Genomic DNA, 13,992 nt, shown 5'->3' with positions numbered 1-13,992 from the left:
ATAAAGTGGTCCTATTGATCTCTTCCCCATCTACAACCACAAGAAACCCCTGAAACATTCTTCTCCATTTCCATCTTAAAATTATGGGAGATCTTCCTAACAACCCTGATCTTCAAAACCCAGAAGAGTTCCAACAACAAGAAGAAGCAGAAGAGGCACTCTCTCTTTGTGACCTTCCACTCAGCCTCAACAACAAAGAAAACATTATTTTCGACAACAACAACAACCACAACAACAACAACCACAACGACAACAGCAATGATTCCATCGACTTCTTCGAGTTCTTCAGCGACCTCAGCTACTCTGAAAATATGTGTTCAGCTGAAGACATCATCTTCTGCGGAAAACTCATTCCTTTCAAAGAACAACAATTCTCTCATCCCACTCCTCAAACACCCAAAATCACCAATGAAAACCAAACCAAACAAACCTCCCTTCGACGAAGATCCGAGTCTTTATCAAAGCTACAAAGCCCCGTAACTCGATCAAACAGTATTAACACCAAGCTCATGAGGAACAGTCGGTCTTTAGATTATAGAAAACTCAACCCAATTTCACACTCACCACCAGAAACCATAGAAAGAAACTCTTCGGTTAAGAGCGTTGGAAGTAAGTCAGAGATAGCTCTGAAGAAAGCGGCATCGTCAAGGCCTCGTTGGTACTTCTTCATGTTTGGAATGGTGAAGTTTCCTACAGAGATGGAGCTTAGTGACATTAAGAACCGCCAGGTTCGCCGGAACCAACCACAATCAATGATTTTTCCAGTAAACCGGAGCTCCGTTTCCGGTAAGGGATCTGGGTCTTGGAAGTTGCTCAAAGCTTTGAGCTGCAAAGATCATGCTAGTGTGGCTGTAACGGCATCGTTTTGTGTTCCACGTGTTTGAGCTTTTCAAAAAATTAGTCAGTATGTCCGAAAGAACGCTGATATGGTACTCTCTTCTCTCATATGGATAGTGAATTCAATTAGTGAAAAATCATCCATAGAAGGGATATCACATTAGTGCATTTTAAAATACTGAATAATTACTCGAGCGTGATTATAACTTTTTGGTCGTTTTTACCCTTGTGGGTTTGCCAAGGATATATATGCATGGCATGGGTGTTCAGGTAAATGTGGTACCAGCTGCAGGTGCCTTAGAGGTGAGGGTAATATAATTAAGACTTTACGTAGAAGAAAAGATAGTGTACAGTGCCGTATCATGGTTGATGATAGTACCCAGAGAATGATTTTATTTATTTTCATTTTTTTTTTATATATATTTTGGATTGTTAGGTGGTGCCATGGTGAGCATCGAAATGAATGAAAATCACGAGAATCCCGACAGTGACATAAAAATCGTAGTATTGTAATTTATTATTTTTGTGATCCATTACAATTTTCAGTTTTGGGATTTCTTATTTATTATTCATTATCTTTGTAGTTGTTGTGGATGGAAATATTGAATAGACTCAGATTCTACACTAAAAAACAAAAATTACGTTGTTATCTCCACCTTTTAATTCTTGAGCAAATGACAAAATTGGGATTTCTTATTTATTATTCGTTATCTTTGTAGTTGTTGTGGATGGAAATATTGAATAGACTCAGATTCTACACTAAAAAACAAAAATTGTACGTTTTTATCTCCACCTTTTAATTCTTGAGCAAATGACAAAAAGAATAAAAGATTTCAATTGGCGCATCTTTGCTTGCTCTTTTGTTTTTGTTAAAGATATATTAGCCCATTAGTATAGGTCCATTAGTTTGGGCCTATACTAATGGGCTAATATATCTTTAACAGTTTTATTATATGTTTCATTCCAATCTTTGTTTTTTTTTCTTTTCTTTTTTTTTTTTTAATTTTTTTAATTTTTTGTTCTATAATTAATGATAATGAAATAGTCGGTTTTAACTATCCAGAAAAAAAAGACATAAAACTATAAAATGATCTTGCTTGAGAATATTGGCATTTTCTTACCTAAGAGGAGTACATCCTAAGGTAATTATGGTTCGAGGTATTAATCACCCTATGTAAAATTGTAAATCACTCATGATTCATGAAGGTGATGGTATGAAAGAGAAATCAATGCAGTTTATACATATGCGTATCAGCAAATGTCCTTTAAGATCTTACCCACACAACACCTAACTCTACCAGTTTTTCGGTTTTCACCACAAAAAAGTTTTAAGTCATTTTCACAAACAAAATATTACCATGTTGGCAAACAAGATAAACAAGGATGTGCCATTAGGTGTGATCCACCTTAGTTCAAATCCTCACCAATTGACGAACCATATAATTCCTAATAGAATAATGGGATCTAGATGTGATTATGTCAAAAACCAAAAGTGACTACATCAAGCTATGTTGAAATTTCTAAGTATATTTTGATGTTAACTTTTTGTTTGTACTTAGCTTATAGTTTTCAAAATCGAAAAGTTGTTTTAGATTAACTCAAATTTTCCAAAATCAAAACTATTAGACATCATCCTACACGCATCAGTCTTGATGTATGCATGATATCATAGGATATATGCTCTCAAAACTAGGTCAAATAATTTATTTATCTTGCATTGCGCAACATTTAGAATGAATAATTAGAATTAGGTATCAATTTTATTCGAGCGTTGTGGAGTCCCTAACACCTTTCTCACAATTAACTAAACCCCTAATTCTTTGTTTTTAGTTTGAGACAATTAGGATCTTAATTAGAGGACTCCAAGAGACCTTGGAATTGATTGATATCAACTCCACACTTCTTCTGCACCTCACACGTGATCACAATCCCACACAAGTGCAAGTAATGTTAGCAAACAATAGTAAATACTCTTAACACATAGAGAGAGACCCCAAATAGACAACTAATTATTGGGTTAGGTACTGATAACCTCCACGAACTCTTTCTAAACTTCACTATCGTTTCCGAGATGACCATTTAGGTTTCCTCCAACAACAATCTTTTCTTTGTTTTGTATTTGTAAGGTTAGTTGTAATTTGTCACATAGCACCAATATCTTTGTAAATAAAAAATTATTTCCAATATAATTTTCATTATCTTTTGTTGGTTTAAAATAATCAACACTTCCTATTTCAATTAGTGGCCATTATAGAGATTTATATCAATTACCATTTGATGTCTGTTGACTACTTGAAATTAATCAAGTACTCAAAAGTTTGAATGATTTTTTTTTCTGCAAAAGACAAATTGAGAAAGGAAGGAAAGGAAAAAAAAAAAAAAATCCAGTGGTGAGACAATGCGATCGTTGTGATCTTTTATTCATTTCTCATGGTAGATGATGAGTAACGTACAGTCTTCTTTTTTTCAATCCTTTACTCCATTTCAACAATGATGAGAGGAGCTCATGTAGTACCATTTTGTCTGACTCTTCTCACTGTAGAGCAACTCTTTCGGAAGCAAACAAGTAATGTAACATAATTATATGTAATTATCAATTACTGGGTTACTATCTTTGTAATTGCTTAATTGGGTGCAGATTTTTAAGCATGACAAAGCTAAATTATGATAGTTTTGGGTCTGTTTCAAGTATAAGTTTTGTTGCATCCACTTATTCTCACTCAAATGCAAAGACCAAAACATTGGCGTACGAAGCAAAATATAATTAGGGCCCCTATCGATTAAATCAATGGAGTTTGATCTGTATTATACTCTCAACAATGATAGTGCCGGCAATGTATAATGACCATTATAGTGGAAAGAAAGGTTGTTGAAACCCGTTAATATGTGATTGGTGTTTTCAATGCTCCATATATACCGTCTTCACCTTTTGGGTTTTGTAATGATTTGTTTTTGTTTTTGTTTTTTTGCTTTTAAAAAGGCTTTGGCGGCGAAGGGAGGTGAGAGAGAAATTATTCTGTTACACATTTTTTTCACATAAATGTGAATTTTTATGTGTAAAATTTATGTGTATGACCTATCTTTATTTGAGAGAAATGTATAATATATCGATCTAGTATAGTGAATAATTTCACAAAATGGGCAGGGAAGATTAATCTCAATGCTGCTGTTATGAGTGCACTTCATATTTTTCAACAATTCTAGCTTGCACTAACTAATAACACAATCGATCATCTGGTTGTTGCTAATTAAATGAGTGATGAAAAAAACCATTAATGTGAAAGCTCTTGTGATAGTTACATTGAGGGATTCGGTAAAGGAAAATGATCTGAAGTCCAAACACATAAAAGCATATTGAGAGAAAATTCAGTCATAGTTTTTAAGACGAGGCCATGTTTTGTCAATGTGTTTAGAGGAACTTGAAATAGAAAGTTTTTTTTTTTTTTTTTTTTTTCTTGTTTAGAGGGTTAGACTTTTAGAGTGAATTGTTTTATACGTGAAAAGATGTTCTAATTGTTTTTTTTTTTTTTTTTTTTCAAGTCAGTATCCAATATCCATCAAACACTTAATTTCTAATTAATTGACATTAATGCCAAGGGAGTCAATACCGTACCGGAGGCTATACCGATTTAGCAAGCGGTACGATATATTTTGGATACTGGTCAATACCGGTGTACCGTTTCGGATTTACCGCTATTTTTTATATTTATAAATAAATAAATAAATAAATATATATATATATATATATATGTATGTATGTGTGTGTATATATATATTATAATAAATATAAAAGTTTATCATAAAACATTTTCTCAATTCAGAACTAATTATTCATAGTTTTAGACTTTAGTATCAATTAAAAGAAAAAAAAAAATACAATATAAAAAATAGAAAGCTTAAAAGTTATCATTGCATACTAGGAAAACAAATAATACTAATAATTTAATGCAAATAAATTACCATTCTGCCCTAACAAAAATTCAAAAATTACAAAACTTAAAAAAAAAAAAAAAACATTTTTATGTACCGACCGGTATTGCCTGAAATTGGCCGGTATGGCCGGTACATGGCTGGTACGGCTGATATTTAAACCGGTACGAAACGTTGATGTTTCGATACCGATATATATATCGGTACGGTATATACCGGCCGGTACGGTATTGATTACCTTGATTAATGCTTAATCTTACTTTTGTCTCAATTCTTTATGCAAATAAGTGTGAATTTTGTAAAGGAATGTGGACTGTGTGAATGGTAAAGTCCTGAAATTACAGTTTCAAACAGAAGAATATGGAAAATTCGATGATTGCACAGACTTGCAGTGCTAAATCTCCAACAAATGGGGTTTGACGAGTTCAAATTAACCTTGTCAAGTTATCATAGAGGCCATGCCATGCCATGACATCAATTTCTTTTAAAGTAAAAGGTACGCTTACTGCAATGGCTACATTTGATGGTATGCAAAAGATGCAATGCTTACTGACGTAAATCTAATAATTTCTACCATAGGTTATTGATTTCTTTCACTTTCACTTTCACCTTCTTCAATTGGTTGCAATTTGCATTCTCAATCATAGCAGGACCCAAACTTGGAGAACAAGTCCAGTAAATCATGGTAAATGAATCGTAAAAAAGGGGGGGAAATCATAAAAAGTAAGAAAGAGTCAATACTGAATGATGGTGATTTTTTTGTATATAAGCATATACATTCTATCTTATAATTATTATATAATCTCATCATGGATAGCCTTTGGTATCTAAGACCACCTATGTCCTTAATGCTGCCAAACCGAGTTCACAAATATCAAAACTATGTGCAATTCCGACTTAAACTAGCCATCAAAAGATATGAACTTTGAAGCAATTAGGTGTTAATGGATTTTACGTAGGTTGAAACTATCTCAAATAACACACGATAATAAGAAGTAAAACGAGGAGTATATATCTATTAAAATATAAGGAAAATTGCATTTTACCCCCTTAAATTATACCTCATTTTACACTTAAATTTCTAAACTAATAGGATGGAGTGTAAAGTATTACATGGGTAATAGTTTAGGGGAGCAAGTGTGTACTCTTATAGTTTAGAAAGCAAGCATTACTTGGGTAATAGTTTAGAGAAGTAAGTGTGTATTTTCATAATTTAAGGTAAAACACTTGTATGTGCCAGGCACGTGAGATACCATCTCTAGTTTAGGAGACAAGTGTAATAGGGCTATGGTTTAAGGGGGTAAATTAAGTATAAATTCTTATATTTAGGAAGGTAAGGTAAAAAGGGTTATAGTGTAATTTTTCCTAAAATATAGTATTATATACAAATGTACCTTCTAAACTTGTTTACAAACTCTTACAAGGATTTAGATAAGAATATGACCATTCCATACAAGTTAAAAAAGAAAGACACTCAAACTTCCAAACTAAAAGAATATTTGAGCAATTTTACATTCTATCCTTTAGCGCTAGCTGTTTAGATATTAAAATCAGAAATACAGTTTATGTCTTTATGATAATATTAAATTGGTTTGTTAAATCAATAGTGGCAACAGTTAACAACGTTTTACACAACTCACAGCCAACAGATATACTCTTTCGAGTGTCTCAAAACATGAAAAAATGGAGCTGCACCAGTTATGTTGAATTATTAATTGCTAAAATCAGCTTAACTTTCTATGAAGTTACATTATTCTTGAAAGTAACATATAATAAATATTAAATAGTTAATAACTATATACATCTTGATGATAACTCAGACGAATTTTCATGTATTTAATTATCTTGTGGGAAGGAACTGGAAAAGTAATTGTTTATAAAACAATTATTGATTAAACTTGGATATTATTAAGACACTGGATAGAATTTAGCAGAAAAGACACCCTAAAAGAGGTCATGCCAAGGGAACATCTTGAGCTTTTATTAAAATTCCTGGCTTCTAACATTTTTTTTTTTTTTGGTTAAAAGCTTCTAACATTTTGTTCTTGTATTAGACACCTTGGTGTCCTTAAACATTCAGGTTTAATATTAAATAAATTTAAATAATTGAGACCGTACCCCAATCATTTCTAAGAGGTCTCTCACTTACTACTTATCCCATACATAAGACCAAGTGGCACTCTTTTTTTTTCTTTTTCCCCTCTTCCTTATTATTTTTTTTTTCTCACGTACTTACAAACATAGTAATTTTTTTTTAAAAGAATTTTTTTTAAAAATAAATTTGTCTCTTAATTTAACATAAGAGACGGAAATACAATAAATAAATAAATCGAGACTAAAAGTACAATTATAAATAATAATAGATTATGTATTTTACTATATTTTAGTTTAATATTTAATAGTATAGTAATGTTATGTTATTTTATAATTTCGTAAGATATTATAAAAGACCAACTAATTTAGGTCATTAATTTTTAGTATATAGTTTTTCAAATGTTGATCATTTATATAAAAAAAAAAAATTATTTATAATATTACTACAACTTTAAATATTTTTTATTTATAAAATCTACATAAGTATATGACATTAAAATCTATCCAAATTATAGGAAAAAATTTCGAAGGGCTAATGAAGAATTTCAATATTATAAATAAAAGAAATATGCAAATGTTGATTTTTATTATACGTAAAAGACATGGAAATAAAAAATAATAGTAATAATTTTGTTATTGTATATTGTGATTAGGGCTGTCCACGGGTCGGGTCGGGTCGAGTTTGGGCCTGACTCAAACTCGACCTGACTGGATCAGGTTATAAAAAATTTGACCCGAAACCGACCCAATAATGAGTCAGATCCGACGGTTCGGGTCAACAGTTGAACGGGTCGGTTTGGTCGGTTAGGCGGGTTTGGGCCGAAATTGGGCTAAAATTGTGAATTTGCATAATTTTTTTTTAAATTCAACTTTTGACAGGCCTTTTGGGCCCAAATTAATGGGCTTACTACTTTTAACAAAGATTTATATCATTAAATCATATATATATATATATATATATATATATATATCAAATGGGCCTTTTTTCACCTCCTTTATTTCAAATTGGCTCATTACACAACTTTGAAACCTTTGGGCCTCTAGCCCTTCAGTCCAAATTTAATTTTCTAGCTCACATCTAATGACAAAAAAATACAGTAAATATATAACACAACAACCTGGGTAATTGCAATTTGCAAGCACATAAAAAACACATGATACTACTTTCTAACCACCTGTTAAAACTACACAATACAAAGAGAATTTTTCAAAATGCCTATAGCATTATAGGACCTGGGCAGCAAAAGCACAAGAGGAGAGCAAACAGATTTCATACATGTAAACCTGGGCAACCTATTAAACCTACCAAGTTGTGCCAACCACTCATACATGTAAGTTATGTAACACAACTTACACAAGCCAGCAAACAAATTCTGACAAATAATTCAATCACAGCCACACCACAAGTATGGCAACAAACCAGCAAACCAGCAAACAAATTCTAACAAATAATTCAATCACAACCACATCACAAGTATGGCAACAAACCAGCAAACAAATTCTAACAAATAATTCAATCACAACCACATCACAAGTATGGTAACAAAAGATAATAAGAGCATCTCTTGCAATATTTCCATAGAGTTAAAAAAGGCAGAAAGTGTGTAAGGCAGTAGCTAGCTATAATTAGTTACAAACTTCCCAAAAATAGCTTTTCTAAAACATTTAAAGAGCAACTACTATATAGTTTAGTCCATGACTTATAGAAAAGAAAGCCTATTAAACTTAATAAGTTTTCTTTCCTATAAGCAAGAGTTAATTTATCAATTATCAGTTAGAAAAGCACTGTCCAAAAAAACTTCCAAATTGCATCAAAAAATCTCCCTCCTATACAAAATGTGTGTCCTTCCTCCTACAAGAAAATGGACAAAAAGATATTTATCAATAAAAAATATAAGGACAAGACCAAAAAATACAGAATAGTTATAACAAAAAACAATAGAGAAAGCAGAACCAAACTCAATAGAAATAACATAAGGGCAGAAACTTACCCAGTTTTTGATTAGTCATCAATGTTAATTGAGATACCTTTGCTTGAGCTTGAACTTCCACCACCTGTTGCTGCTTGACGTATAACTAGAAAAGAGAAAGAAATGAAGACTATTAGATTAAATTTCATTTGCATAAGACACATTTAATAGCACTTAATAGACAAAGTTTGGAAGTTAACATATTACCTAAATCATGAAATTCATCTTCCAAGGCCTCTACCTCATCTTTTGATTTGCGAAAAAAAATTGGAACCAAGGCTTGAAGCCAGTCTTGTGCACAAACAAGATTTTGAACCATAAGTGGGGAGAGTGAACTCCGAAATGGATCAAGTATGCGTCCTCCGGTACTAAACGCTGACTCAGAAGCAACAGTAGAAACAGGTACAGCCAGCACATCCCTAGCCAATTTGGACAGCACTTGATATCTATCTGAATTGGCCTTCCACCACCCCAATATCTCAAATTTCACATCCCCTCTTCTACTTTCACAATTTTCAGCCAAATATTTGTCAATCTCATTGCTACACCCTATGGACTGCTCAGCCTCCAAAAACTGTTCAAACCTCGAATTAACCATCACATATGGAACGCTACAACCTATTGACTCACCTTCTATGTGTGTCCTCTCCCTCCCACTTGCTACTTGTACATTTGATGAATCAACACGAGAATAAAAATCATACAACTTGACCAAGGTACCCCTCACCAATTCAACTATCACATCAGCCACTTCATTTCCATAAATTTCAGAAAAACAGAACTTCAAAAACCTCAACTTCTTTCTTGGATCAAGAATCACAGCCACATACAAGAGATGATTCATTTTATCCCCTTTTCCCCAATACTTATCAAACTTAGATTCCATTTTAGTTGCCATGTTTTTCAAGAGGTGGTTTTGTGATTTACTTAAATTGGAAATATTCTCTTGAATGACAAACATCTCATCAAAAAAGATGTTTGCAGTAACATACAAAGAACCTGAAAACTTTTTCGTGGCATTGTAAAAAAGCTTTAAAAACCCCACAAATATCCTACAATTTTGAAAATCAATACTACTAGGAGATCCCATACCACCACTATTCTCCTTGTTCATAAAGTATGAAGAATAACTATCATCCTCAAAGTCCATACGTATGAACACTTTTTCAAATTTTTGTGCGGTTTCTAACATGAGGTAGGTAGAGTTCCACCTAGTTGGTACATCTAGACAAAGAAGAGACTTAGATTCAATACCTAATCTCTCCACAAAACCCACAAAAGTTTGATTCCTATTTGGTGAGGACTTCACATACCTCACAGCTTCACGCACCTTTGCAATGGATGCATCAATTTCTCTCATACCATCCCCCACAATCAGATTTAGGATATGTGCACAACACCTCATGTGTAAGAACTCATGTTCTAAAACAGTCCCCTCCCAATCTTTAGTTACATTTTCCAAAAACTTAATAGTGGCACCATTTGAGCTAGCATTGTTCACTGTTAAAGTGAATATGCCATTAATACCCCACTCACGCAAACACAACTCAATCTTTCTACCTATAGTCTCTCCCTTATGGTCTTCAACTTGACAAAAATTCAAAATTCTCTTATGTAACTTCCAATCATCATCAATAAAATGACCTGTAAGGGACATATAACACAGATTTTGAATACTCGTCCATGTGTCCGTAGTAAGACACACCCTACGACCCTTCAAAGCCCCCCTTAGTTTCTCTCTCTCAACACCATAAATGCTAATCACATCCCTAGCTATAGTTTGACGAGATGGGATATCCCTAATTCGCAACTTAGGTTGTAAGGTTGTCGCATATCTTTGAAACCCATAACCTTCAATAAACCTAAAAGGCAACTCATCTATTATAACCATTTCAGCAAGTGCCTTTCTAGAAGCCTCAACAGTAAAGGCTGTCGGTACAAGCTGAAACCCTTCCTCCCCATCCATTTTAGGTTCAAACATTAAGGTTTGTTGCCCACTAAGTGTCTTTCTATGAGGGTTTTTAACACAGATTGGTGTATGATTCAATAAATTAGCAGTACCATGCCCCTTACTATCAACTAGATAAGTTTTTTGACAGTAATTACAAACAGCCTTAAAATGACCCTCACCAATATCTACTTTTTCAAAATGGTTCCAAGCAATAGACTTTTTCCTATTAGTACAGACATTACCTTTACCTTTAGGTGAAAGTGGGGGAACCTCAGCATAGGCAGTAGGTACAGCTTGGGCAGCTTGGGCAACAGGTTCAGCTGTGGCAGTAGGTGTTGCTTGGGAAGGGGATGCATCACTTGAGGGTTCCATAACCTATAAACATCAAATTTATAGATTAGCAAACAACCATAAAAGTAACACACAAACAATAACAAGAAGTTAAAAGAGAAAGAAAGGATACCTCAAAGAACTCTCAGCTATCAGGGATTTAACCTTGAAAAGGAAGCAAAAAGCCTAGGATTTCAACTCCTGTATAAAATTAAGATTTCAAAATTTTAAGTTAAGAAAGCAAAATGAATCAAACGAGTAATAAAATACAATCACATAAGAAAATAAGAATGTGGATTTCATCTTTTTAAAATAGAGGCTCATCTTCTTCTTTTTTATACAGTGCAGATGCAAGTATATTGATCATAGAAAACGAAACAAAACAAAGAATAAAACAGGCAGATAAGAAAATAAAAATGTGTTTGGATTTCATCTTGTTAAAATAGGGGTTCATATTCTTTTTTTACAGTGAAGATACAAGTATATTGATCATTAAAAAAAAAACAAACAAAACAAGGAATAAAATAGGGCAGATACAAATCACACTCAGAGCACTAGCATAATGAGTCAAAGCAAGAAAATGATAAACCCAGGGAGCACTAACAAATCACACACAGAGCACTAACAAAATGATAAACCCAGATTGGGCAAAAAAAGAGGAAAGCTTGATGTATCAATTATCATACAAAGTTAATAGTGTAAAATGTAAATAAAGAATGAGATACATCCTCCTATATAACTAGCAGTAGATGGCTTGAGTAAATAAATTTATGACAAACTTTGTCGTCTATTAGAATGGTGACTCAGTATCATAGCCTATAAAGAACACATATTTGTACAAGGTGAAATGAAAATTAGATTCCTTATAATGCATTTAACAATCTAATTGCAAACAAGAGTTTCAATGCAATTAAGTAGCAGGTCACAACATTAACAAATAAAATAAAATAAAGCTTAGCAATTTCTAGCATCAAGTTGTTGTGGCAAGTTAATCAACTCGTGAAGAACGGATTATACCATACAAAGGACTGAAAATCATCAAGCTTTCCTCTTTATTTGCCGAATCACAAACACAAAATACAGAAAAAGAGGGATGAAATAGGAAGGAAGAAACTTTACCTAATCTGAGACTAGGAAGCCGAGTCTGAGAGGCTGAGTGTTAAGGAGTAAAGGGATTTGTTTGTTTCCAAATAAAAATAAGAGATTTTGAAATCACTAGAGACTAGAGAGACTAGAGAGCAGAGAGAACGTAGAACACTCGGGAAAAGTCCAATTTATAAGAGAGAGATATGAGGGAAAATCTGATTTTGATTTTGATTTTGAGAAGTGTAGCCAAGTTGAGTCTTGAAACCCTAAACTATGATTCATGAACAGAGGCATGGGAAAGATCAAATCTGAGTTTGATTTGAAGGGTAGCCGACTAACCATTTGGGGCTGGATCGGCTGGTAGAGAGAGATAGAGAGAGAGAGAGAGAGAGTGAAGCCTGAAGAGAATTAGAGGAAAGTGAAGACGGAAGAGAGTTAGTGAGGCCGAAGACTAAAGAAGAGTGAAGAGACTTAGAGAGAGAGAGAGAGAGAGAAGGCCGGACTCTGAATTTTAGGCTTTTAGTTTTAGGCTTTTGAGACTTAGAGAGTTTAGTTTTAGGCTTTTAGCAATTAGCCGTTCTGAATTCTGATGTAGTGATGTTTGCTTAGTTACTTTAGGCAGCTGGTGATTTGATGTTTGCTTTTTGCGTGGAAAGAAGTTTGTGGTGCTGTGTGGTTCTCAATGAGGCAGAAACAGTGCTCAGTCTTGTCACTCATCAGAGTTCACGTGATTTGCCTTGATCATAATTTTTTTTTTCTTTTAAAACTTCAGTCGGGTCGGGTTGTACGGGTTTTTAAACCCTTTACCCGCAACCCGAACCGAATAGTCGGGTTTCCTAAGAGAAGGAACCGAACCCGACCTGCCAAGTGCTTCAGGCCGACCCGTTGGGCTTCGGGTCGGTCGGATTCGGGCGGTTTGAACGGGTCCTAAACCCGTTGGACAACCTTAATTGTGACAAACCTTAACACTAAAAAATTATAATGCCGATAAGAATACTGTAAGGACGCAATTTAGTCCACAACCCAAGAGATTTGGATAGTGGCCCAATATGCCCAAAACAATAAATTTGTTAGAGAATGAGCTTGTTAATGAACGTTCAATAAGTTAAAGTATAGATCACAGTAGGCTAGTTGATATAAGAATGAATAAGACAAGCAGTTTGAAAAGAAAAATACTCCTTGGTCAGGTCCGAGGATGGTATGTTCCTATATATTTCTCTTAGACTTATACAAATATTCAAGTTCTTGATTACACAATAATTTCTTTTCTAGTTTTCTGGTGATCCCTCCTGTAATGGAATCCTCCTCCTTTTATACCCCTTTCCTTCTTTCAGGTTAGCCGTCCACGTGTAGGTCAAATAGCTAATCTCCTTGATACTTGTCTTATTAGCACTTTCCTGAAATCTTTGTGGGTAGCTGTGAGGCTAGAAGTCACTATTCAAGTATCACCTCCATATTAATGCGGCCAGTTGGTTAGGTGCAGAGCATTTAATACAATGATAGCAACTTTTTTCCTAGATATTTCTCAATCCTTTGTTGACTCACTTCTCTCCGAATCTTATCCTCCCAAGCATAGTTGCCCATTGCCTAATACTTGATGGGTGGTCGGATTTCAGGCTGCCACTCTATTGGCCGTGGAAGGGTGGCGTCTCGAACAACGTCACCTGTTTATTATGACTAGGCCTCTTCCTCAGCCCAATAACTTACTTACCTTCACTAAAACTTATCTGTTCTCGGGCTCTTTAATGTCCTCGAGTGCGGCCCACGGCCCAATATCCTTATCTAGACCTTTCA

The 13,992-nt window shown here is 34.0% G+C and overlaps 2 protein-coding genes across 2 annotated transcripts; one reads left to right on the top strand and one right to left on the bottom strand.

Annotated features, from left to right (window-relative positions):
- The first annotated feature begins 311 nt into the window (after positions 1-311).
- On the top strand, positions 312-884 carry LOC126705389 (uncharacterized). The gene has a single exon (XM_050404394.1). It carries the CDS (start codon positions 312-314, stop codon positions 882-884), a length of 573 nt encoding a protein of 190 aa, XP_050260351.1.
- Positions 885-8,475: 7,591 nt separating this feature from the next.
- Positions 8,476-10,673, bottom strand: LOC126715814 (zinc finger BED domain-containing protein RICESLEEPER 2-like). Its single transcript, XM_050416615.1, has 3 exons — positions 9,039-10,673; positions 8,853-8,937; positions 8,476-8,713 (listed from the first exon to the last, which is right to left on the bottom strand). The coding sequence occupies exons 1-2, from the start codon at positions 10,486-10,488 to the stop codon at positions 8,864-8,866; spliced, it is 1,524 nt and encodes a 507-aa protein (XP_050272572.1). The 5' UTR covers positions 10,489-10,673; the 3' UTR covers positions 8,476-8,713; positions 8,853-8,863.
- Between the last annotated feature and the right edge of the window lie 3,319 nt (positions 10,674-13,992).

The sequence above is a fragment of the Quercus robur genome, chromosome 2 (genome assembly GCF_932294415.1).
Source record: "Quercus robur chromosome 2, dhQueRobu3.1, whole genome shotgun sequence".
Lineage (NCBI taxonomy): Eukaryota > Viridiplantae > Streptophyta > Magnoliopsida > Fagales > Fagaceae > Quercus > Quercus robur.
This window is presented reverse-complemented; position numbering and strand designations above follow the sequence as displayed.